The sequence below is a fragment of the Falco rusticolus genome, chromosome 1, assembly GCF_015220075.1.
Source record: "Falco rusticolus isolate bFalRus1 chromosome 1, bFalRus1.pri, whole genome shotgun sequence".
NCBI classification, from domain to species: Eukaryota; Metazoa; Chordata; class Aves; order Falconiformes; family Falconidae; genus Falco; species Falco rusticolus.
Genome location: NC_051187.1, coordinates 68,362,577 through 68,385,082, shown reverse-complemented (window position 1 = coordinate 68,385,082; position 22,506 = coordinate 68,362,577). Strand labels below are relative to the sequence as shown.

The window sequence follows — 22,506 nt, the reverse complement described above, 5'->3', positions numbered from 1 at the left end:
GGAAGGTGAGGTATGACTGGGAGTCCATCCTCCGAGGGAGAAATGCTGGCTTTCAGGTCTTGTGCTGGTTCAAAAAATGAAATGCTGTGGAAACAGAAAGATCTGGGAATGTATTGGACATCTGCATAAAGCTCTGCTGCTGAAGGTCTGACCCTCTAAAATGGCTCTCTTAAACCCTGGGTGCTTGGACATAATAAGGGACAACGCAAAATCAAGTCCATAGTCTTAATTGTTCCTCATTGTGCAGGTGTAAATGAAAATGACTCTTACAGTCAGTTTAATTACTCACTAATGAGAACTGTCTGGTAAGAAAACCTTGAAACTTTTGGAGAACCTTGAAAATTTTCAAACTGATGTAACATTCTTCTGCAGTGGAAATTTTTATTTAGCGAAACTTGGTTAGAGCCAGTCCCGGTCAATGGAGTATTTCAGAGAGTCCCGTACAAAAAGGCTGGTAACTGAAGGAATGGAGTAGTTGTAGCATACCTGGTTGTGACCCCAAATCCCACTCGTTACTTAAGTAAGTGAAAAGCCCAAAAGGAAAAATAATTCGAGAAGGTTTTGTTCTATTTTTCCTGTTACACATCATAATCTCTTCTGTATGCCGCCCTTCAAAAATAGCCCCTGCATATTTTTAGTTTCAGCTTCTTGTGATAACATGGTCTACTATTCTCACAATCTTTTTACTCACAGGAGTATTCTCCTTGCCAATAATTTTTTTTTTTTTAAGAAGCAGAACGTAGCATCTAGCAGGCAGGACATAGCATCTAGCAACTGGTTACTTATTTTTTGGTGGAGGGGATAAAAATTCACCCTACTTCATGGTAAATGAGCAAAGAAAACTCAGGTGGCTTTTACGTCTGAGGAGAAGGTAGTGCATGAGCAGTAAAATGCTTTTTCAGGCTGCTCACCCAAACTTTGAATGGTATTTGTTTTGAGTGAACAAAATATACTCTCAACCTCCTCACCCTTTTGTGCCTGACCCCAGAAGGGTGTATTTTCACAGGGACACCTTTTGTGCCTGTGGCTGAAAAATGCCTCCCTGACTGAGTAAACAAGTCTTCTGCTGCCATACAGGATTTAGATGGTTGCTTTTACTCCAGTGGCATCGTAGATCCTCAATGGTGTGCTTTCAGCTCAGCTTGCTTACTTAAGTAAGGTTTTTTTTCCTTCTCCAAACTGCAGAAAGAAAAAGGTCTGATAAAGCTTGATGATATCAAAGTCCCATCGCAGAAGCTGGTTTACACCTTGACCATTCCTGAGGCATCAGTGAAAGACACAGGGGATTATGAATGTACTGCTCGGCATGCAACCAAGGAGGTTAAGGAAAATAAGAAAGTAGTCATTACAGTTCATGGTATAGTCTGTTTTTAGTGTCCAAAAATTATTAACACATTGGAAAACACTGTTCTTGAAAAATGCTGCACAGCATGGTTTACGCAAGGTTTTTTCATTTACAGACAAAGGCTTCGTTCACCTGGAGCCCCAGTTTAGCCCTCTGGAGGCTGTCAATCTACACGAAGTCAAAAACTTTGTCGTCGATGTGCAGGCATACCCAGCACCAAAAATGTACTGGTTGAAGGATAATGTGACTCTGATCGAAAATCTTACTGAGATTGTTACTAGTTCCAACAGAGTGCAGGAAACAAGGTAAAAATATTCTTCTGACCCTTACTTTGCCGTGCTGACTTGAGTTTCTTTTCCAGAAACCTGGGCACTGCTCCTGCTCTCTCTTTCCACCTCAATTTGTTACTTCTTCCTCAGTGGCGTTTAAAAATAATTTTTTCTACTCTAAAGGGCAATGCCTAGTCTGCCTCTTCTTATTCCCTTCGTAACATTAACCTCTCCAAACCATAGAAATCCTGTTTTCTGTGCAGTAAGCCTCTTGAGTCCGACATGACAAGTCTTGAGGCCAACATGACTCCACAACAATAATCTCTAGCTATTTCCAGTAATATTTCCAGTAATATCAGGGGCTTTGTCAGATCCCTGCAGAATATAACTACGCCCACTTGTTTCTCACTTGTGTGTTGGTAGTTATTTACCGCTCAAGTAATGACTGTCATTAAAGTCATGCTAGAAATGCTAAATGTCACTACATTATAATCTTTACATACCCAGATTACATGTTGCACCAAAATGATTTTTTTTTTTTTATGCCCGCTTCAAAAATACAAACAAAACTTCTTATTTCTGCAGGTTTCAAAGTATATTAAAATTGATCCGGGCCAAGGAAGAAGACAGCGGATACTATACTTTGGTTGCTGAAAATGAAGATGAGGTTAAAAGATACACCTTCTCCTTGCTGATACAAGGTAAGGAGCCCAGAGCCTTGACCACCAGAACTGATGGCACACAGCAAAGACTTGATCCACTTACACATTGGATTGCCTGGTGTATTAGGATAAGACAGGCATGAGCTGGAGCGTCCAGAGGAGTGTGTGCATGTCGAGTCCTTGGAGCTCTCCTACCCCGATCCTGGCTTTCACTTCTGAGCTGGCCTTGAGCCAAAAAGAAACTTTATCCTCCCGCCTAAGTTATTCCAGCTGACAGAGGGGATGATAGCTCATTTAGTATGACATGAGGACGTGGCATAACCGCAGCACTTCCTTTTCATGGCTTTAGCCTAGGATCTGCTCTGTCCTGCAGGAGATGAGGACCTCCTGGATGAGCCTGGGTCTCTAGGAGTTGCTAAGCTGCCAGCCAAACAACACCTCTCCTGCTTTATTTGAAATTTCAGGCTGTTTTTTTGTAGATCCCAATGAATATGCTGACAAACTCTTGACTCCTTTTCAGTTCCAGCACTGATCTTAGACCTTGTGGACGATCACCATGGCTCTGCGGGTGGGCAGACGGTGAGGTGCTTGGCAGAGGGGACCCCGCTTCCTGATGTGGAATGGCTGGTTTGCAAGGACATTAAAAAGTAAGAGGAGTGGGTACTTTCTTATTTAAGATATGACTTGTTGTGTCCTTGATCAGCTTAGTGTTATTAGTTACCATACCATGTTTTCCTCATCAACAGCCAGTGAGGTCTAGATAATTTTTTTTCTTTTTGGAGGCATGTCGCTTCTGTTTCAAGAGAGGTTATCAGTGCCCTTCCTATTGCATCCTGTAGGAGAAGACACAGTGCATCAGTTCAGGAGGTTTCTCTCATAAAAGCTTTGTGTTCAATAAGCAAACTCAGCAGATTTCATAGTCCCGGTTTGAGTAAAGATCTCGGGAAGTAGCTGTTCCTCCTTTCAGGGAGTTCTTATCATTTCAGATAGTTCAATCTGCCTCATTTATGCTCTTGCGTGCTTCTAAATTTTCACTTGTAATTATTTTCTGCCTAATTATAGTTTTTACCTTCGAAGTATTTTAGACATGTGGAGTAATTACTCCCATTTTTGCTAGCTCTAGACTGGCTCTTTCTGTGGCTACTGGGAGGCTGGTTTTTCCCTGGGAGGTTATCTACCAAGGAGAGGGAGACGACGCATGGAAGAGGGCTAGGAGCCCTGGGCACCTCCCAGCTGTGTTCTGCTTTCATTGTGCTAAAACCTCTTACTACTTGGTGGGATGATCGTCCTCCTAGTCCTGCCCCAGGGAGCCTTGTACAGCACTAAGGGTTCAGGGAGAAACAGAGATCCATCCAGTACTATAACTCTATGGGATACATAGTGACACCAAGGTCTATCTATACCAGACCTGCTGGGCTGCGTTGTCAGGCCCTCAAAGCAGCAGCAGCAATGAGGATCAGAAGGCAAATTATTCTGAGGGGAGAAAGATGCAGGCTTTCCACAGAGGTGGTCTTAAGCATTTCTGGTCTTTAAAAGGATCATTGTCAGAAGAAAGTTATAGGGAAAGGTGATTCTTGTTCTCTTCACTCTTCGTTATCCGTACCTACGCCCAATGCCCATTTCCCCTGTTATTCTTCTCTGCAGGTGCAGCAATGACACCTCATGGGCTCTTTTGACTAACAATATCTCTGACGTACACATGGAAGTCCACCTGGATGAGAAAAACATGGTGGAAAGCCAGGTGACCTTCCAGAAGGTAGAGGAAACCCTGGCTGTGCGGTGTGTGGCAAGGAATGACCTTGGTGCTGTTACTCGGGAACTGAAGCTTGTGGCTCCCAGTGAGTTCACTTTGTCCTTCTGTGAAGTTACCACAGCCAGTTTGACCCCTCTATAACACACTCCAGTCCAGTCTTAATAGTTTAAAAATAGGAATTGTTGCAGATAAAAATAAATGGAAATACATTCTTTCCCACCCTGGGACATGTGAGGATGAGGCATTCTACAGGTCTTCATGGTGCATCTGGGTTTTCGCTTATTAAACGGTTCCATGATTCATTTTATAATTTTGTGATATCACTGGCTAGGAGATGTTCTTCTAGACAATCTGTGCATTTTGTTTTGAAACAGGAAGGCAGAGCAGCCTGGGGCTTGGAAAGACTTTACAGTCACCAGCCTCAGCAACTGCCCCTGCCACATCTGCAGGACATGGGGACTGTGGTGGTACGGGAGGTCGGAGTCTTCTGTGTGTGTCATGTTCCTTGTGGCTCAGGAGGAAAACAGAGTCTGTCTTTTTACCCCACAGCCTTGCGATCAGAACTAACGGTGGCTGCTGCAGTCCTAGTGCTGTTAGTGATTGTGATAATTTCATTGATTGTCCTGGTCATCATATGGAAACAGGTAATGTAGAAAAGTATTTTGGTTTGGAGGCTGAGCCCTGCTGGGTTTTGAACTGCTCTGAAGTCCGGCACAGGTCTAATGGTTGGTTTTGCATTTAATATGCTTTGCAGAAGCCAAGGTATGAGATAAGATGGAGAGTCATTGAGTCCATTAGCCCTGATGGCCACGAATACATTTATGTGGACCCAATGCAGCTGCCTTATGACTCCAGATGGGAGTTTCCTCGAGATGGGTTAGTGCTTGGTAAGTTTCCTCTAAGGAACTAATCTCATCCTTCTCCGGGGAGAAAGACGATTAAGGGTAACTCTGAGGTCCCTGCTACCAGGAGTTGCGATCTAAGTTATGGCTATGAAGTGTAGAGCCTCTCTGTACCTGTCTGTTCTCTTTCTGCATCCTCTTCTTCCCCTACGTTGGTGTCAGCCTTAAGCTTCTTGTGTTAGTCTCCTGCGCCTCCATTCCAGCTCTCCTCCACATGCCCTGCATGCAGTGCTCACGTCCACATGGCTTAGGGGGCCTCTCGCAGCATTAAATGACCTCTTCAACACTCACTCCTGCTAAGCCACCCACAAGAAATGCATCAGCGTTTTTTATTTGCAAGACATTTATATACTTCTGTGCAGAGGCCAAGGGAAATCTGCAAGTAGTTATGTAGTTTTATTAAAAATATTTTTTAAGTTATTAATCCACATCGTGCACATATCAGTGCTGAGTAACTGCATAACTTATTTTTGAGGCTACTGCCTTCCTCCTTCTCCTTCTGCTTTCTCGCTTTGTTATTCCTGCATTGGAGTTCATACAGAATCCAACTGTAATTAGTTCTTCAAGGCTGGCCCAATCTGTCATTTATAACAATTTGGCAATTCTAATGCTCTATCCAGGTAGTGCTTTAAATATACAAGGCTTTCCTCTCTTGGAGGTATCTGTGCGCCAAGTTGTATCACAAAATACAGGATAAGAAGATGAAATATGGTTTTTGTTTGATATATTTTAAGACACATACTCCCCTAGTGTAGTTCCCCTTCCCCATCGCAGAGAAAGAATTGATGTTCATTCTTGAAAGAAGCAGCACAAATTTTTCTGTTCAGGAATGATACCCTGTAATTAAATTCCCGTTGCTAATTGAAAGCTAGAGAAGGGTGGATATTAATGGAATTATTTTATTACAACCCAGACTTTAATTATATGCCTAAATAGGATTTGTCAGATCTGAGTTAACAGACCACCACTGTGACTTTGTCTCCATCTGACTCATGAGCATCAGCCTACTTCAATGCCTTCCTGTTTACAGGCATATTCGGGATAGTGCTTTAAAAACTAACGCTACATGTCCTTTTAGCAATCTGGATTGCACAAGCATTCTTCTTGACATGGTTAACATCTACCCACTGGCAGTTTTGCCATATGAAACGCTTGCTGGTGGGGACCTCTTTTGTTCCTGGGGCTGATAATTCTGGTTTGTGCAGATTTTCTCATATCAAAGTGGGAGATGACAGCAAGGCAATTACACCTTCAGCTCAGGGAGGCTCTGAAGCAGGGTACTAACCCATTTTGGCTCAGCCAGATGAGCATTTCCCATCCTAGCTGTGTAAGCCAGCTGGCATTTATTTGTTTTTCTAGCTAGTAGGGCCTGGAGTGCAGTGCTGCGTTAAATGCCAACTCTGAACATTGGCTGGCTGGAGCTTCAGTTGATAAATTTGGATTACACTGCAAGTTTTCCTTTGCTATCACCCCTCCACAATGTACGTAGTGCGCTGCTGTTTAAAGCTCTTAGCAGCCAGCGCCAGCCTGGGAGATGCGTAACAGAACGAGGAATGCGGTAGTGCAGAGAGCTGTTTGGATGCCACTGCCTTCTCCTGGTTCTGCTGGGAAGTGGCGAGGTCCCGGCAGGACCTGGACCCCCTCCTTCAGCCGAGGGGGCAGAGGGCAGGGCCTTTTGAGGAGTGGGGTCTGAGTGCTGCTGTTTCTTGGGATGCTGGGGTGGCTGTAGAAAGGTTACACAGCATTTAGGGATGTGGCACCTAATTTCTCAAGAGTCTAGAAGCCGGATGTAGGTTACAAAGCTTGTCACTTGACTGGCTTTTGATGTAGGCAAAGACAATTCTGGTTTAATTTGGGGTGGGCTGATCATCCCAGTTCAATTTTAGCCAAAGAAATTCTCACACAGTTGAGAAGGTTGTGTCTGGAAAAAAATCACAGACTTCACCTTTGTATTTGTGGCCCCCCAAGCAGAAAAAAAGCACCTCTCCGACAGGCGCTGCAGACCAGCTCTACGGATGGGTGCAGAGGCTGAAACAGCCCCCCCAGGTGCTGTACCTGTGCTGGCCTGAGGAGCCCAGAGCTCTTGCTGTGTCTGCACAGTCCCTCTGTGGCAGAGAAGCAGCGCTGCTCCTCTGGCAAGCAGATCACAGCAGTGTCTTTATACTGAGAAAAATAAACACCTGCTATAATTTTGGTCTCCACTGAAGGCCTCGATGTCAAGAATGTGATGGCGTTACAGATGCCTTCAGCCCTTGAGCAGTCAGCTCCCACCTGGTTCCACATTGCAGGTGCAAAACACATGGGGCTTGGGCTATGTCTGCGGAGAGGGGTGAGAAGGGGAAATAGCAGTGATCGCTCCCCACCACTGCGGAAGCGCTCTCACCATCTCCACGTGCACCCTGGCTCAGCAGAGGTGATGGAGAGGGAGATGTGCACCTTGTGCTCAGCTGACAATATGGTTTGGGGAGGAACTGGCTTATGAAGACAAGAAGATCAAGGAGCATCAGCAAATGCCATTGCATTCTGAAGGGCTGCATCCTGCCATATGGTTCCCAGACTTTTGGTCTGAAAAGTTTCAGGGGCCAAATTTCAGACTCAGGTTGTTTGAATTAGTCTGAAATTTAGTGGGAAGCTTTCTCACATCCTGATTAGGAAGAATAACCATCAGAGCACAAGAATCTTGAAAAGAAATCACATAGTTTTTGTATGCATGACAAACTACACTGTCATAGTCTTGAAGAGGTTCTTCAGTGGTAACTCAGCTAAGCGTTCTTTAACCATTTCTTGTGCTTATTAATGATGTAGATATCATTTGGCTGGAAATTTTCTTTTGAAAGCATGTATACAATAAAAGTGAGGGCTGCAGCTAGAGGATAACATATGGTGTTGCATGCCAGATAACACCTTCAGAAGCGTAAAAGGCGGCGGGTTCAAACTGTAAATGAACGTCAAAAGACAAAATGCCATATATCTCCATAGTAAAAGTCACTACTTCTTTCTGTGCTGCAAGTTAAAAAGTAACATAAAATAAAATAGAGAGCTTGTCAGGAATATGAAAATATCCTGGCATCTGGAGCTCATATATGGGTTTGTTCACTAAGTGTTGCCTTGATGAACTTGCTCTTCAATATGGAAACTATGAAATATAGTATTTTGGATTATGTTTGTGCAGTTCATATTTCTCTAAAATCTCACTCAATCTGTGCACAATTCTTCTGCACACTGTATCCATATCAGGAGACAGGTTATGATGATCCAAAATTTTTGTCTAAATTGATTTGTGGGAAGAGTAAAGTGTGTATAAACATTAGCTGTTTCATTACAGCACTTGGAAATTTGCAATAAAATTTATTCCAGCATATGAAACACACTTGTACATTAAACTTCAGAGAAGTTTCCCCTCATATGTGATCAACATGTATTTCAGCTTCTTGCAGAGCACTGATGGTCCTGCCTGCCTATTTCTAAATGTGCTGTTGATATACTTCAGTCTATCATGCTGCTAGATGTATCCAGGATTGATATTACAGCCCAAAACTGCAGCTAAGGAGTTCAGTTCAGACTTTTAAGTAAAAGACACAACTGCACTGTAATCAGGTGCTGACTGAGGTAGAGAAGTCAACTCAAACATCGGAGAATAAATGATTAGAAAGGATTAAGTGAGGGCAGCAGGGCACAGTAGGAGACGAATTTGAATGAGTTGACCTCCCATGTGCAGATGTGCTCCTGTTGTTTGCTTGTTTGTTTTTATTTAAGGATTGTACTTAATAATGGCATTTTATATTTGCCTTTTCTGTTTAACAACAACAGTAATAACAATAATACCAGTGGTCTGGCTAAGTGAGTGTGCTCTTTCCACACAAGGATCACAACTCATAGAGGAATGGCAGCAGGGAATGAGGCGAATTGCTGTTACTTTCAGAACTAAGTAATGCTTTCCTTTGTGTTCAGGTCGAATCCTTGGTTCCGGTGCCTTTGGAAAAGTAGTTGAAGGGACTGCATATGGATTGAGTCGCTCTCAACCGGTGATGAAAGTAGCTGTGAAAATGCTGAAACGTAAGTTGTTGTGGTTCCATTTCCCAGGCTGGGGAGGGCACGTTTCCACAGGGTTACTCAGGCATTGCTTGTGTATAAATAGATTCTCCACATCTGAAGTTGCAAGTGAACTGTGGAATGACTGAAATTTAAAATTATACTTTAGATTGCTTCATGGCTTTTCAAGACGGAGAGTATCCAGGCTTCTGAAAGTCTCCAGGGTTTGGTTTTACCTGTAGGGACTGTAGCAGCCACAGTAACTCTGCAAGTTCAGAAAAAGATAAAATAACCATGAATGTCTGTGAGCAAATGAAAGCTACACAACAAAAGAGAAATAGGCAGGCTTCGTGTGAGAATCTTAAGTTCACTGAAGATTTCCAGGTTCATGAGAGCTGAGGATGTGATGCAGTGTCTCTGAAGGAGCCATGAAGAGCTTGTTTGTGTTGAAATGAGCAGCTTATAAAATGCCTCTGTGCCACCTGGGCAATACACCATACCCCTGGAGAGGGAAAACCAGACTGTGTCAGCTGTTGAGCTGCATTAAGTGAGTCCTTTATTAGTGATTTGTGACTCCTCTCCAAGTCCTAAGAAAGCCCACTGTCAAGTAAAGAGGACAGTCTTCTTCAGGAAACCATGGTAGCAATACTTTAATGAGGAAAGCAAGGAGAAATTGTTTGTTCTTGTGAAAAAGGTGATTGCTCTCACTGAGTGGTTGGTGTGTTTTTTCAACAGCTACAGCTAGATCCAGCGAAAAACAGGCACTCATGTCTGAACTGAAGATAATGACACACCTTGGCCCCCACCTGAATATTGTGAATCTGCTTGGAGCTTGTACAAAATCAGGTGAGTTTGGCTGACAAAACGGAGGTTTGCTGTGGAGCCATCATTCACTGTTTAACAAGCACACAAATTTCAATTAAAGGATTTAACAATAAATATAAACAAATAAAAGGTTTCACAAACCTACTTGATATTTGGTGGTTGTTGCAGTCGTAACTTAGTAAATAAAAATGTATTAACTCACAAATTCTTTGTTTCATATTCTAATTTCTACTATTTTTTGAGTCTTCTTTCTTTCTTTCTTTCTTTCTTTCTCTCTTTCTTTCTTTCTTTCTCTCTTTCTTTCTTTCTTTCTTAAGACCTCACTTATCAATGTATTATTTTGCTTTATTTTATCAGGTCCTATTTACATCATTACTGAATACTGCTTTTATGGTGATTTGGTGAACTATCTGCATAAGAACAGGGACAATTTCCTGAACCGACACCCAGAGAAGCCAAAGAAAGATTTGGATATCTTTGGAATGAACCCAGCTGATGAAAGCACAAGAAGGTGGGAAAAAACAGGAAAAAAAAAAGTATGATCTGCAACTCAAGCAGATGTCATTATTAACCCTTACTCCATTCCTCTCATTAATTCGTTTAGAGCCCTCCCTAGTTCTTATCATTAGGCTTTTATTTGTCAGGTTTCATAGGTCTGGGAAGGTTTCAGCACTTTTTGTTCAGTCTCCTTGACGTGTGTCCTAGATCCATGTTTTCCCTGTGTAGAGATGCTTGAAGTTCCAGGGCCACTGTGGGTTTTCCACAGACATCCTGAAGTCTCAAAGAACATTTTTATTAATAAAGCATGACCCAGTGTTCCTCTTTTCTGTAAAACCATCCTTTTGCATTTTAAAAGTACTTTTAAAGTTTTAAAAGTAAAGCACAACTACGTGGTTTCCTTGTTTCCCTGCTTAGGGCATTTCAGCTGCCTAAACCTCCTTCCCCGCAAACAATGTGGCAGTGTTTGTTCTCCAGGCTCAATACTCTCCTTTATCTACTGGTGGCTTAGCCCATCTCAACAGTTTCCTTATGGTTAATGTTCCCATAGCTTTTTCCAGATGATGGTGGAGGAAGCTTGTCATCATACATTCAGCAATAAAGCAATGTCATAAAATCAGTCAGGATTCAGAAGGTGAACAGAGATTCCTTAAAAAAAATCACTCAGGCAAATAGAACAACTGACTCAGTAGCTGAGTGCAGCCAGGACTGTTCATCTGAGCATGGACTTGTTCATCAGGACTGGATTTGATGCAAACTGTTTGGGTGAATTAATTACATCTATCTTTTGGAATACCTTGAACTAATAGCCCTAGGTAGTAATACTTGGATTCAGTGTGGTTTTGGGGTTAGACAATATATGTTTACATACCTGTCTATTGACAAAAGGATAAATTTGAAGCACTTGTGTTTGACTACTGTGATACATGGTAACATGTACTAATACGTGATAATACATGGTTATGTTACAATATATGATCTTTACGTATTCTCTACCAAGAAGCCAGCTCTTGTATTTCACAGCAATGCAGCTGTACACTGTAAAAGAACTGTTAGATCTACAGGGTGCTGTGGCAGGGAAGTCACTTGGGCAATACCAGCTGATACACCCCTATTTTTTTCCAATTTCAGTTATGTGATATTATCATTTGAAAACACTGGAGAATACATGGACATGAAACAAGCTGATACCACTCAGTATGTGCCAATGCTGGAAAGGAAGGAGGGATCCAAATACTCTGATATTCAGAGATCTGTGTATGATCGGCCTGCTTCATATAAGAAGAAGTCTATGTCAGGTAACATAGAATTGTCCCTTCTGCATACATCATTAATACAAGTAATTATTGCATAAATACATCTCTTATTTTTGCCCTCTGCATGGACGTAAACTACTCAGCTGTGTTGTGCAAGTGTGTGAGTACAAGCTATAAGCTAAAAGCTTATGCTTGTGTTCTTCATGATGCTCTGGGGGTAGGAGTATCTGCTCCTGGAGCAGAAGGGGACCAGCGGGGTCCGGCTGTGCCTTTGCTCCCATGCTGAAGCGCTGAGGCTGTGCTCTGCCACGGGGCTGTAGGCACTCTTGGGGGGCAGAGACTTTGTCAGTCTTGTAGTTTGCAAGATTTTGAGCAATAGCAATGAACAATAATAGTAGCCATTTGTATTGCTGTGTTTCCACTGACATTTCACATTAACTGACACCAAATGCAGAACACTCCCAAATACTTTCCCAGGTTATGTAATGAAGATAATGAATGCATCCCATTCCCCAGCCCCGTTTTCAGAAACCAAATATGCTTTGCTTTAAAAATAAGCATCATCACTTTTGCCTGAAGGCCTCAGAAACTGAACCATATCCAGTCCCAGATTTACATGGCAGACTAATGTACTCATACAGCGCTCTAGGACAGTCGGGGTGGATGAATCACTGAATTTTGACTGGTTTTTTGCTGACATCTTTCATAAAAAATGAGAAATCTTGCCATAGCATTTCTGACCCTTTTTGCTGGTATTGGATTACTCCCAGTGAATGCTTGCTGGGAAACATAACAGTGTTCAGCAAAAGCAAACGGATAAGAATGTACAAAAACCTAACAAAGGCACCACCTCTAAATAAATGTTTTTGTACCACACACTGAGTATTGTAAACATGCTGTACAAAACTTAAGTGAACCTTTTAAACGTCACCTTTTCCTGCAGTTCTGTGGGGAAAACAATACAGACAGGAGAAAACCCCAAACCTATATTTAATACTGGATGTTTTTAAGAAAGCAGTATGTGTCAGTGACTGATGCAGACATTAAAAGTGGTTAGTTATTATAAAAAAACTGGTTTGGTCATGCTACTCTGTTAAAATTATCAGCTCAGAATCATTATGGGTAGGAGGAAATGGATGCTGCTTTCATGCTCCACAGCACAAACACATTTTTCTCTCTTCTCCAATAGAATCAGAAGTCAAAAACCTTCTTTCAGATGACAGTTCAGAGGGCCTCAGTCTGCTGGATTTGCTGAGCTTCACCTACCAGGTTGCACGGGGAATGGAATTCTTGGCTTCCAAAAATGTAAGTAAATAAAAAAGTCGGTAAAACGAAAGAAAATGTAAAAAGGTCTTCATCTCTGACTGTGGTTTTCCATTTAGATTCTGAAAACGTGACACAATATCATATTCTTTTTGGGGTTGTAGACAGCTTTCTCACTTACCTGGCAAGTGAGATCACCACGGGTGGAAAAATCAAAGCAGCAGTCAGTCCTCTTCTCCTGTCGCAGCCTGTGACATTCATGGAGTCAGGGTGCCAGAGATGGTGGTGGATCTAGGCAGGGTCTGGGTGGAGGGTCCATACGGCCACAGACCAGCATGGTCAGAAGCATAGACATGTCATTAGTACATGATGGGTAGAAGGGGAAAGGGTGGCATCACTTTTGTCTCCTCCCCACTGTGGTGCATCTGCATGAGCCCTTGCTGTTTCTGAGGACTGGTGCTTCCCTGCCCCAGTTAGTAGGGTAATACAGGTGCCTGTTCAGTAGAAGATCTTGTTAAGACTGTGCCCAAAAAGTCAACAGATCTTTTCCAGGGATCTTTGCAGGGGAATAGCCCTTGTGGAATTAGCACATCCTTGAACAACTTAATTTTTCTCCATACAGTGTGTGCACCGTGACTTGGCAGCTCGTAATGTCCTCCTGGCTCAAGGAAAAATTGTGAAGATCTGTGACTTTGGGCTGGCTAGAGACATCATGCATGATTCCAATTATGTCTCCAAGGGCAGCGTATGTACTTCTTAATCTCCTGAGTTCTACTTTAACTGAAATGAGAGGTGTCAGTTTTAAATGCTATTTAATGTTCTTGCCATTCAGTATTGGTTACACTAATTGACTATTGGGATGAAGACTCCTGAGAACAATTTTTCTTCAGTTCATTAATTACCGTAACTTTCCTAATTCTGCTTCAAAGCCAAAAAGTACTTGGCCACACGTAGTACTTCGCAGGTTTACATTTTAACTGGCAAGTTTTGTGACTAGACAAATCATTAAGGAACTGTCACTATGACATGGAGTATAGTGATACACCAATCAATGACATATTGGATCTAGATCAGCAATGCCAGCTTTTGTATCATACCTTCAATCAGCCTGGTCATTTGCTAGTGATAAAATGAATACAGTTATGGTTTAATCAGTTTTGGTGGGGAGCAAATAGTAGCATTGCTTATAAACCTGGTACCTCTGTGTATTGTGCAATTAAACATAAACAGTAGCCAGGTTAACACAATTTTCTTATTAGAGAGAAGCTGACACTGGCTGTCAAACAATTGTAATGGGAAGCATTTCTTTAACGACTAATCTGTGCATTTTGGGGTTTCTTTCTTTTTGCTACAGACTTTCCTCCCAGTAAAATGGATGGCACCAGAAAGCATTTTTGACAATCTGTACACAACATTAAGTGATGTCTGGTCTTATGGAATTCTGCTGTGGGAAATATTTTCTCTTGGTATGTACTGTGAATGTGTTCTTATGTGTAGTGATTTTTTATTTTTTTTAGTTCAAACTGTTCTGCACAAAGTATTTCAAATTCTACAGTAAAAATATACATGTGAAATCAACTGTTAGTTATTCTTCTATATGGGGTTTCAGATTCCAGTGTCAGGTGTGAAATGAAATGTCCGTACTCTTCCAAAGTTCTCATTATATTTCTTTTTGCAAGATACTTTTTGTTTTTTCTAGAAAACTAAAATCACTGAGTGAAAAGCTTTTGTGGTAAAGTATTGGTGTGCCAGGCCAGGATGGATTTTCTGGCTAATACAAGAAGGAACATGCTTCCCTTTTGCACCAGGGTGCCTGGGGCTGCATGCCAGCTCAGCGGCTGGTTTGAAACAGTCTCTTCATACGTGTTTCAAAAAAGCCTGTCTTAGTCCCATTACAGAATGAAAACAAGTGTCAATCTTCTGGGATGCTGATTTCTCATTTCCAGGTTCACACGGTTAGTTTATGGCAGTGTAAAGTAGTTATGACAATGTATAGCAGTTACAGACGATGTATGGTTCCCAGCTGGGAACAGCCTGGCTCTTTCCTCAGCCTCATTAATTAGCCTCCCAGGCGGATGGCTGGCCTGCTTCAGTGAGCGTGCATTGCCCACATTTACTCTCAGTAGGATTAGTCACACCTCTATGGTACCTACTACTGCCCCACAGCAACCCCAAACCTAATGTTATTTTCTAGAATAAGTTGTCATATAGCTGCTGCTCAGAAAACAGCAGTTGCACCACTGTTTATGGTGTTGATCAGTGTAATCTCTCGGCATCATAGGATCCATTCCCCAGCATCCCTGGGAATGAATAGCTCAGGAGCTGAGACACCTGTGCTTCACTGCCCTGCCTGCAAGGAAGGTTCTGAAGCCCAGTTTTATGTGACAATCCTGCTTTTGAAGGGCTGAGGTTTCTGGAGCAATATTATTGCATGCTTCCTTCATCTGAGAAAGATGATCTTTCTCAGAAAGGAAAATGTGTCCTCAGGGACATTTTTAAAGAAGGTCAACTTTGACATCTTGCTGCAATGCTGACTTCAGCTTGAATGATACTTTTTATACATCAGTGACAACTGAGCATGAGTGTGATGATGTCTGTATGCTGCAGCCCCAAATGTTTGCCCAACTGTCAGCTCAGGGGCCAAGCCCAAACTTTTCAACAACCCATGCTCCTGACGTGTTAGCTGTGGTCTAAAGCTAGCTGCCCAGGTGGGAAGACTTGGGTATGGAGGGGACTGGCTCACACTAAGGCTTTGCCTTTACAGCTGGGAGGAAGCAAGTTACTTAGGCCATGCCACCCTCAGCTGTCCTGCAGGTGCCAAAGGCAATAAAACCCAGTGGAGCAAGTGACTTGCCTAAGTCACACAGAAAGCCAGTGGCAGAGCAGAGTCACGACCTCAGATCTGCCAAATGCAGGCTGATGACCTGATCCAGGTATCATCCAACCTCTGTGCCCACTCAGTGCATTCTAGAAACACTGTAAAGGTGTTTTTTTCTTAGTACCTACTTCAATCTTTCCTAGCCAACATTTCACATCAGAGCTTAATGTCATCAAGACAGTATCTCTGACGTGACACATTGGGTAGGAAAGATTAATTTTGATGGCATGTCAGATTATAGCGTTAACACTTTTTGACAGGAACAGCAAGACAGTATTTGGGAAGTTTGCATGGATAGTAAAGTACAGAGTAGTATTTTTTCTTCTCTTCTATCTGCAGGTGGCACACCATATCCTGGCATGATGGTCGATTCTACTTTCTACAATAAGATTAAGAGTGGATACCGAATGGCCAAACCTGATCATGCTACCAATGAAGTGTATGTGTGCATCCGGCTTTTCCACACCTGGCCAGTCTCCAGACAATTTTGGCTTTAGTTTCTGTTTGGTTACTCATTTTCCATTTACAGATGCTTAAATTGGTTTCCATCTTAACTGCAGGTATGAGATCATGGTGAAGTGCTGGAACAGTGAACCAGAGAAAAGACCTTCTTTTTACCATTTAAGTGAAATTGTGGAGAGCTTGTTGCCTGGAGAGTACAAAAAGGTTTGCTCTTTGAATTTTTTTCTGTGTTTTCTATATACTGTTTTAGGGGGAATTGCAAGTGTTGTTCCAGCCATGAGAGCCGTGTCCACTGAACTGGCACATCCTAACCTATGTGGATTATGTGATTCAGACAGGGTCATTGCCTGTTTGGTTTCTGCATGCAGACTAACCGAGAGAAGCAGTTCTGCAGTATTAGCTGGGCAGCAGAGCTTTCCATTTCTAATGAAATCCTACCAACACAATTTTTCTGTTGGTGAATGGGTTTTATATATTTTCATGGCATTTTCAAGGCATTGAAAGAGTTCTAGAAAAGGGACTACTTGGCCCACATGTTTATCTCTCTATCTCCCTCTTATCTCCCTCTTTGGACCCTGACACCAGCAAGTTTTCCCCTCATACTTCTGATACCTCTGGACAAGCTCTGCCTGCTCTATCATTCAGTGTTTCTTTTTCCCACCTGCCTTCACTCCCTGCCCCTCTCACATCTATTTATCTGTTTTGTGCTGCCACACTTACTCCTGCGCTGTCTAAAACATACATGTCACTTCTCCCTTCAAGTCATTTTAAGATGCTGGGCTTCTCCATCCAGTGTTGCTGGCTCATAGGGCAGAATATTTGCTGGGTTAATGAATCACAGCCATCCGTCTGCAGAAAGGCAGCCTTAGTGAGCAGCATCTAACCAACCAGGGGTTTGAAATTAACATTTTCAGAGCTATGAGAAGATTCACCTGGACTTCCTGAAAAGTGATCACCCAGCTGTCACCCGCATGAGAGGGGACTGTGACAATGCTTACATTGGTGTCACCTACAAGAACGAAGACAAGCTAAAGGACCGGGAGAGCGGATTTGATGAGCAGAGGCTGAGTGCTGACAGCGGGTACATCATCCCCCTGCCCGACATTGACCCTGTTTCTGAAGATGAGCTTGGCAAAAGGAACAGGCACAGGTAGGTCCAGTTTACAGGTCACGTAGCCCATAGTCACCGTTCGGGGTCATGTTTGGCAATGTGCATTAACACTTGTTAGCATCCTACTCTGCAAAAGGTTTCCTTAGCTCTGTTGAGAACGCTCACTGGGAAGGTCACATGAAAATATAGTGGTAGAAGTGGCCGCAGTGTTTCCAATGGGAAAAAAATAATTTTGCCTCTTTTGTGACTGCCGGGGGAAGGGGACTGCAGGTAGGGTGCTGTGTGTCACTGGGACTCCCTTGCTAGTTTGGCCAAGCCACAGTGGCTGGGCGGTGGCTCTGTGGACACATCTTGCCCCTACAGCTCGATGCCTTGGAGCTGCATATGAGATCTCAAGGGATTGATCTGTTCTGTGCAAGACCAGCTCTAAAATTTGGGAGAAGGTGGGTTTAATATCTTCCGTGGTTGTCTTTTCTTTCACAGCAGGGTATGCAGGACATTTTACCGCTCCCTTGCCAGTTTGCACGACTGATTCTACTACAGCACAACACTGTAACACTTACTGTGAATGGCAGGCGTTTAATTCAGCACTTAATTAATAGTATATAGAAATATCAACCTAAAATCTTCTTTTTTTTGATATTTTTGTGCAATTTGAAAGAGGGAGATGGATGAAGTTTCTAAGAAGCACTATCCAGATTTGTTACCTCTTCTCTGCTGTTCCTATCTTATTGTCTGTTATTATCTTACTTTCACCTGGCCTCCCGAGATTTACCTAAGTGACCTACTGTCACAGCAGTGCCAAAGCTTAATGAGTTCCTGGCAGAAAGTGCTTGGAGGAACATATGAACAACCCCTTCCTTTGAATTTCAAGGTGGTTCGTTACTCTTGAGATACAAGATGTGTCGTGTTCCAAGAAACGGGCGGTCAGAGTCACCTAAGATTGTGCCATGGGTCAGAAAGCAGGTGGGGGGGTAGTGTTTAGTTCTGCTAGAGACTGGAGCACTTACGCAGTCACATTCACCGTGTAGTTTATCTCTGAGATGTTTGTCTCTTCCAGTTCCCAGACATCTGAAGAAAGTGCTATTGAGACTGGTTCCAGTAGCTCTACTTTCATCAAGAGAGAGGATGAGACCATTGAGGACATTGACATGATGGACGACATTGGGATTGACTCCTCAGACCTGGTGGAGGACAGCTTCCTGTAACCTCACGGACACCTTCCAGCTCTGCACACGGGGAAGCTTGCCGTGTCGTCTACAGACTTCTGCTCCACAGAGAAAACCACTTTATTGCAATGTCAAGGATGTGAAGATGAGGTGGATTTGTATAGAGAAACTCCCAGCGATGGGCAGAGGAATCAGCCTGACTATGAATGAGAGACACGTCCAAGATGGATTTTTTTTAGTGTTGCTTCTTGCAGTACTTCAGTAGCATCTCAGTGTTGTTTGCCATTTGAACTGGTAGGAGGACGAAGGAAAAGGCCACAAACAGACCAGTTTTGTGTTTCAAGGGCATTCATATGACTTTGATGATCGAATTTCCACTGCAGCAATACTTCACCATTGTAATTATGTAAATAACTGTCTACTCAAGGATCTTTTGAGGTGCACATTGAACATATGCCATGGGTTTTAGAATAGATCGCTTATGAATTTTGTGTACTTCCTCCCTCAATCTCAATGTCAGCTGCTGTTGAACTATCATGTGAACTGAAGAACATGCGAAAACCACTTTTGGACCAAAAAGGTCTAAAACCACAAGGGACTGACCGGTACTACAAAACATGTTACTTTTAACCATTAATGCAAGTAAAGGGGAATAATAATAATGATGATAATAATAATAATAAACCAGTCTATAATAGGTGTTAGAAACCTAGTAAGTCCTTATTAACTATAGAAGATAGCTGTTTTCAAGATAATACTACTACTGTTTTCAGTAACACTAAATGTATATTTTACAATTCATTGTCCTTCAGTAAAAGCACAGTCTCAAGAAACTTTTTAAGTACAAGGAAAAGATTTATGACCCAAAATATTTTATGAAACCATTCTTTTTTTGGCTTTACACAATATGTTAACTGTTCTGGTTAGCTAAAACTACTTTAACATGGAGAAAAATTTAAGATTTTGGTTTATATTATGAGCGGAGTAGCTTTTCTAATCGGGTATACTAGAAACAATTATTATCCTTGATTAAATGAGGTTCTAAAAATTTAAATTTAAAAAAGAAATGAATTTAAGCTGGATTTCCAAGATGCTGGAGAATGGAGGTTTATGATAAGCCACCAGCAACATTCCATTATTAGTGTCAAAAGGAAACCTGTCCTGGGGTTAGCTGTGAAGAATTGATCTGATATTTGAACTGCTCAAGGAATAAAGACATCTCTCCCAGCCTGGAATTCAAGTTTAAATAAGCAGGAATAATTCTGCAGCAAATATTCTTGTCTTAGCTTTCAGGTTTAAACAGGAATAGAGAACTCTGACTATTATCTTTGCAGACTGTAACTACAAACAGTTATCACTTTCAAGAGCATTTTTTGGAAGAAGGTGCATGAAAATGAATCTGCTTTCAGCCTGCAATAGTTGTTTTGTGACACCACTTTTATGAACAAAGTATTACAATTACTGCTATCACTGTACGATGTGAGATATGATGCTTTAGAAGACTTACATGTGAAAAAGGTACACCACTGCAAAGGCCCCCATCCTTTCTGGTGCTCAGCTTTCAAACTTAAATTTAATTCAGTGTGATGAGCGCCTCGCAGGGCGTACTCAGCCTCTGGCATGACACAACCAATGCAAGTGCAGTGCAAACTCATCCCTGTGTTGCTGTACTTTCCTAGGAAGTGTGAAAGACAGACCAGCAGTGACCGACAACATGCTGCCATGTTAAACTACTGGTTCACTTGAGATGGCCCTAAGAAAAGCTACACAAGCCCCCTTCACTTGTTGTGGACAGTTGTGGATCAAATGAAAGCAAATGTAATACTGTCAGTGTTACAGGGAAATAATTCTGGGTCTGGGTTTCAAAATGTCACCTGGCTGAGGTCATGTACAAGCATATTGCAAACGTGAAAACAGGACCTGAAGCGAGGCACCCACATTTTCAGCCCCGGTGGAGGCCGACAATCAGAAGGAGCCGTGAGTGATGGCACATCCTCCATTTCTTGCAGTCAACAGACCAAGACTGAGTGTCATCCTGGGAGCCATGCTTTGGCCGAACACATGCCACTGAGCTCGTACAGGGACAACTGTGAAACAGAGAGACTCTCGTTATAGCCACGACAGATGAGACGATGCAAAGTCTCCCTCCAGCTATGAACTATGAATTGAGGAAACACAAATTATCTATTGGATATCCCAGATATCTCAATGGCCACCTGAGACCACATGTGCCTTAATTTGCATGTGTAGTCATTACAGCTACACAGTCAAATTAGGCAAGCAATTTCACCTGCATTTTTGCACATGGCCTAGTGTTCTTCAGGGTTTGAAAATCAGCCCCAGCATGTTTTATTATACCAGTTACTGGAATCTAAGGACATCTTCATGCGGTCTCCCCTTCCACTCACCAGTTTCGTTCTGTATCTCGCAGAGCGTCTTGGGGCTAGACCCAGATGGTGGACGTGAACCAGAGCTGGCTCGCTTTCTGATGCATGGTAAGGTTGCTTCTCCATCCTGTCATGAGCATTGTGCAGATGAACTGCATCTGTGACAGGGGTCTAGTCAAACCCAGCTCACTGCAGGCTTGGAATCAGATAAGCTTGCCTGGAAACTGGAATGAGAAGCAGAGGAAGAGGGAGAAGTGTGAGAGGATGATTCGTTTAGTTTTACAATTTTATTAGCATTACAGACTTTTTCTTTTATGGCTTAATTTTTGAGAAGCCACTGGAAGAGATATTCCCAAACTTTTTGCTACAGTAATTGTATAACGACAATCAACATTAGCCTATGAAACACAGCTTGTGATTTGGAATGGCCAACCAATTCCTTACAGCGTGGTCTGCAACTTGTACAAAATGGTCCTATTACATGATGAAGGACGTGAGATATGGTGATGTTATACATCAATATGTATATAAGTATTTTTATATAGACTTCTAGAATACTGCCAAAACATTTATGACAGCTATATCACTGCCTTTGTTTATATTTTTTTTACTGTGATATATTCCACAGGCACGTTAACTGTTGCACTTTGAATGTCCAAAAGTTATATTTTAGAATAATAAAAAAGGAAGTGTTTCCAAAATGGTGGCTGTTGTGAAATGTTTGAAGAAGGGCAAACTGGCCTGAGTGATGGTAGGCACAAAATGTATTTCAAAAATGCCCCTGTTGATATTTTGTCTTTGAAAAAAATCCTGTAAATTAAGATATCTATATTTCAATAAATGATATATAATTTAAGGACATGTGAGGGGTCTATACTCACTTATTGAAAGACAGTTATGAAGAATCAGTCTTGATTAGGGTTCTTTTCCCTCAAAACGTTTTTGATTGAGTGCACTACAAAACCACCAGCCAAAAGTGACAAGCAGGTCCCTGAGCCCTTCCCGCGGGCATAGTGGGGAAGTGCCTGCTGCAGATGGCCTGGATAGTGAGCGACATCTGTGGGGAGCCATGCTGCACCCCAAAACATGGCAGGTGTGCTGCTCCAGCGAGTGTTACCCAGAGTAAAGCATGTGTCCCGACGTGGGTGCTGGGCTTCTCACATGAGATGAAACCCTTCTTATCCTCAGCACCGTATGTGCTGGGGTGAACCTGCTTCTCTGCACACACCGGGGAAAGGGGGGACGTGGGATGCAAATGGACGTTCTGTGCCATGTGTCTGTAATGTATGCTACTAGCACCAGTGTACTATAAAGGATGTTATGCAAAGGTTGCCTTTAACAAGGGACTAAAAGTGACATGTCTCAGTCTTCAGCCTAAAGCCTTAGGTGATTACAGAGGATTCGGTGGCTGCACCTTGAAATCGCCAGTTTCTCTGCCTTTGGCTGCAGGGTTTTTTTAAACCTGATGCTGAGCTCACCTTCTTTATGAATCAAACCAGATTTTGTTCTATGGTTCTGTGCTCCTGCAGTAATTATTTTTACACGGTGGATGTAACTGAAAGTGAATTTGAGAAGAATTGCAAGATTTCAACCTGAAAACAGAGTTAAACTGGTCAGCTGCACTTCCTACACTAGATCCTGTCCTGGTTTGCCCGTGGGAGCCAGACAAGGCTGGCAGTGGGAAAGCCCTGTGA

At 42.5% G+C, this 22,506-nt stretch overlaps 1 protein-coding gene across 1 annotated transcript in view; it reads left to right on the top strand.

Moving 5' to 3' along the window:
* The window catches only part of PDGFRA (platelet derived growth factor receptor alpha), a 35,493-nt gene extending 13,822 nt beyond the window's left edge, over positions 1-21,671 (top strand). Inside the window, exons 6-23 of the mRNA XM_037382990.1 lie at positions 1,186-1,357; positions 1,461-1,650; positions 2,200-2,315; positions 2,797-2,923; positions 3,921-4,114; positions 4,579-4,673; positions 4,784-4,916; positions 8,883-8,987; positions 9,699-9,809; positions 10,146-10,299; positions 11,418-11,584; positions 12,732-12,847; positions 13,428-13,550; positions 14,160-14,271; positions 16,023-16,122; positions 16,244-16,349; positions 17,060-17,295; positions 18,317-21,671. Coding sequence (XP_037238887.1) covers positions 1,186-1,357; positions 1,461-1,650; positions 2,200-2,315; positions 2,797-2,923; positions 3,921-4,114; positions 4,579-4,673; positions 4,784-4,916; positions 8,883-8,987; positions 9,699-9,809; positions 10,146-10,299; positions 11,418-11,584; positions 12,732-12,847; positions 13,428-13,550; positions 14,160-14,271; positions 16,023-16,122; positions 16,244-16,349; positions 17,060-17,295; positions 18,317-18,464 — 2,505 coding nt within the window. The 3' untranslated portion in view covers positions 18,465-21,671. The remainder of the gene's footprint in view (positions 1-1,185; positions 1,358-1,460; positions 1,651-2,199; positions 2,316-2,796; positions 2,924-3,920; positions 4,115-4,578; positions 4,674-4,783; positions 4,917-8,882; positions 8,988-9,698; positions 9,810-10,145; positions 10,300-11,417; positions 11,585-12,731; positions 12,848-13,427; positions 13,551-14,159; positions 14,272-16,022; positions 16,123-16,243; positions 16,350-17,059; positions 17,296-18,316) is intronic.
* Positions 21,672-22,506: the final 835 nt, after the last annotated feature.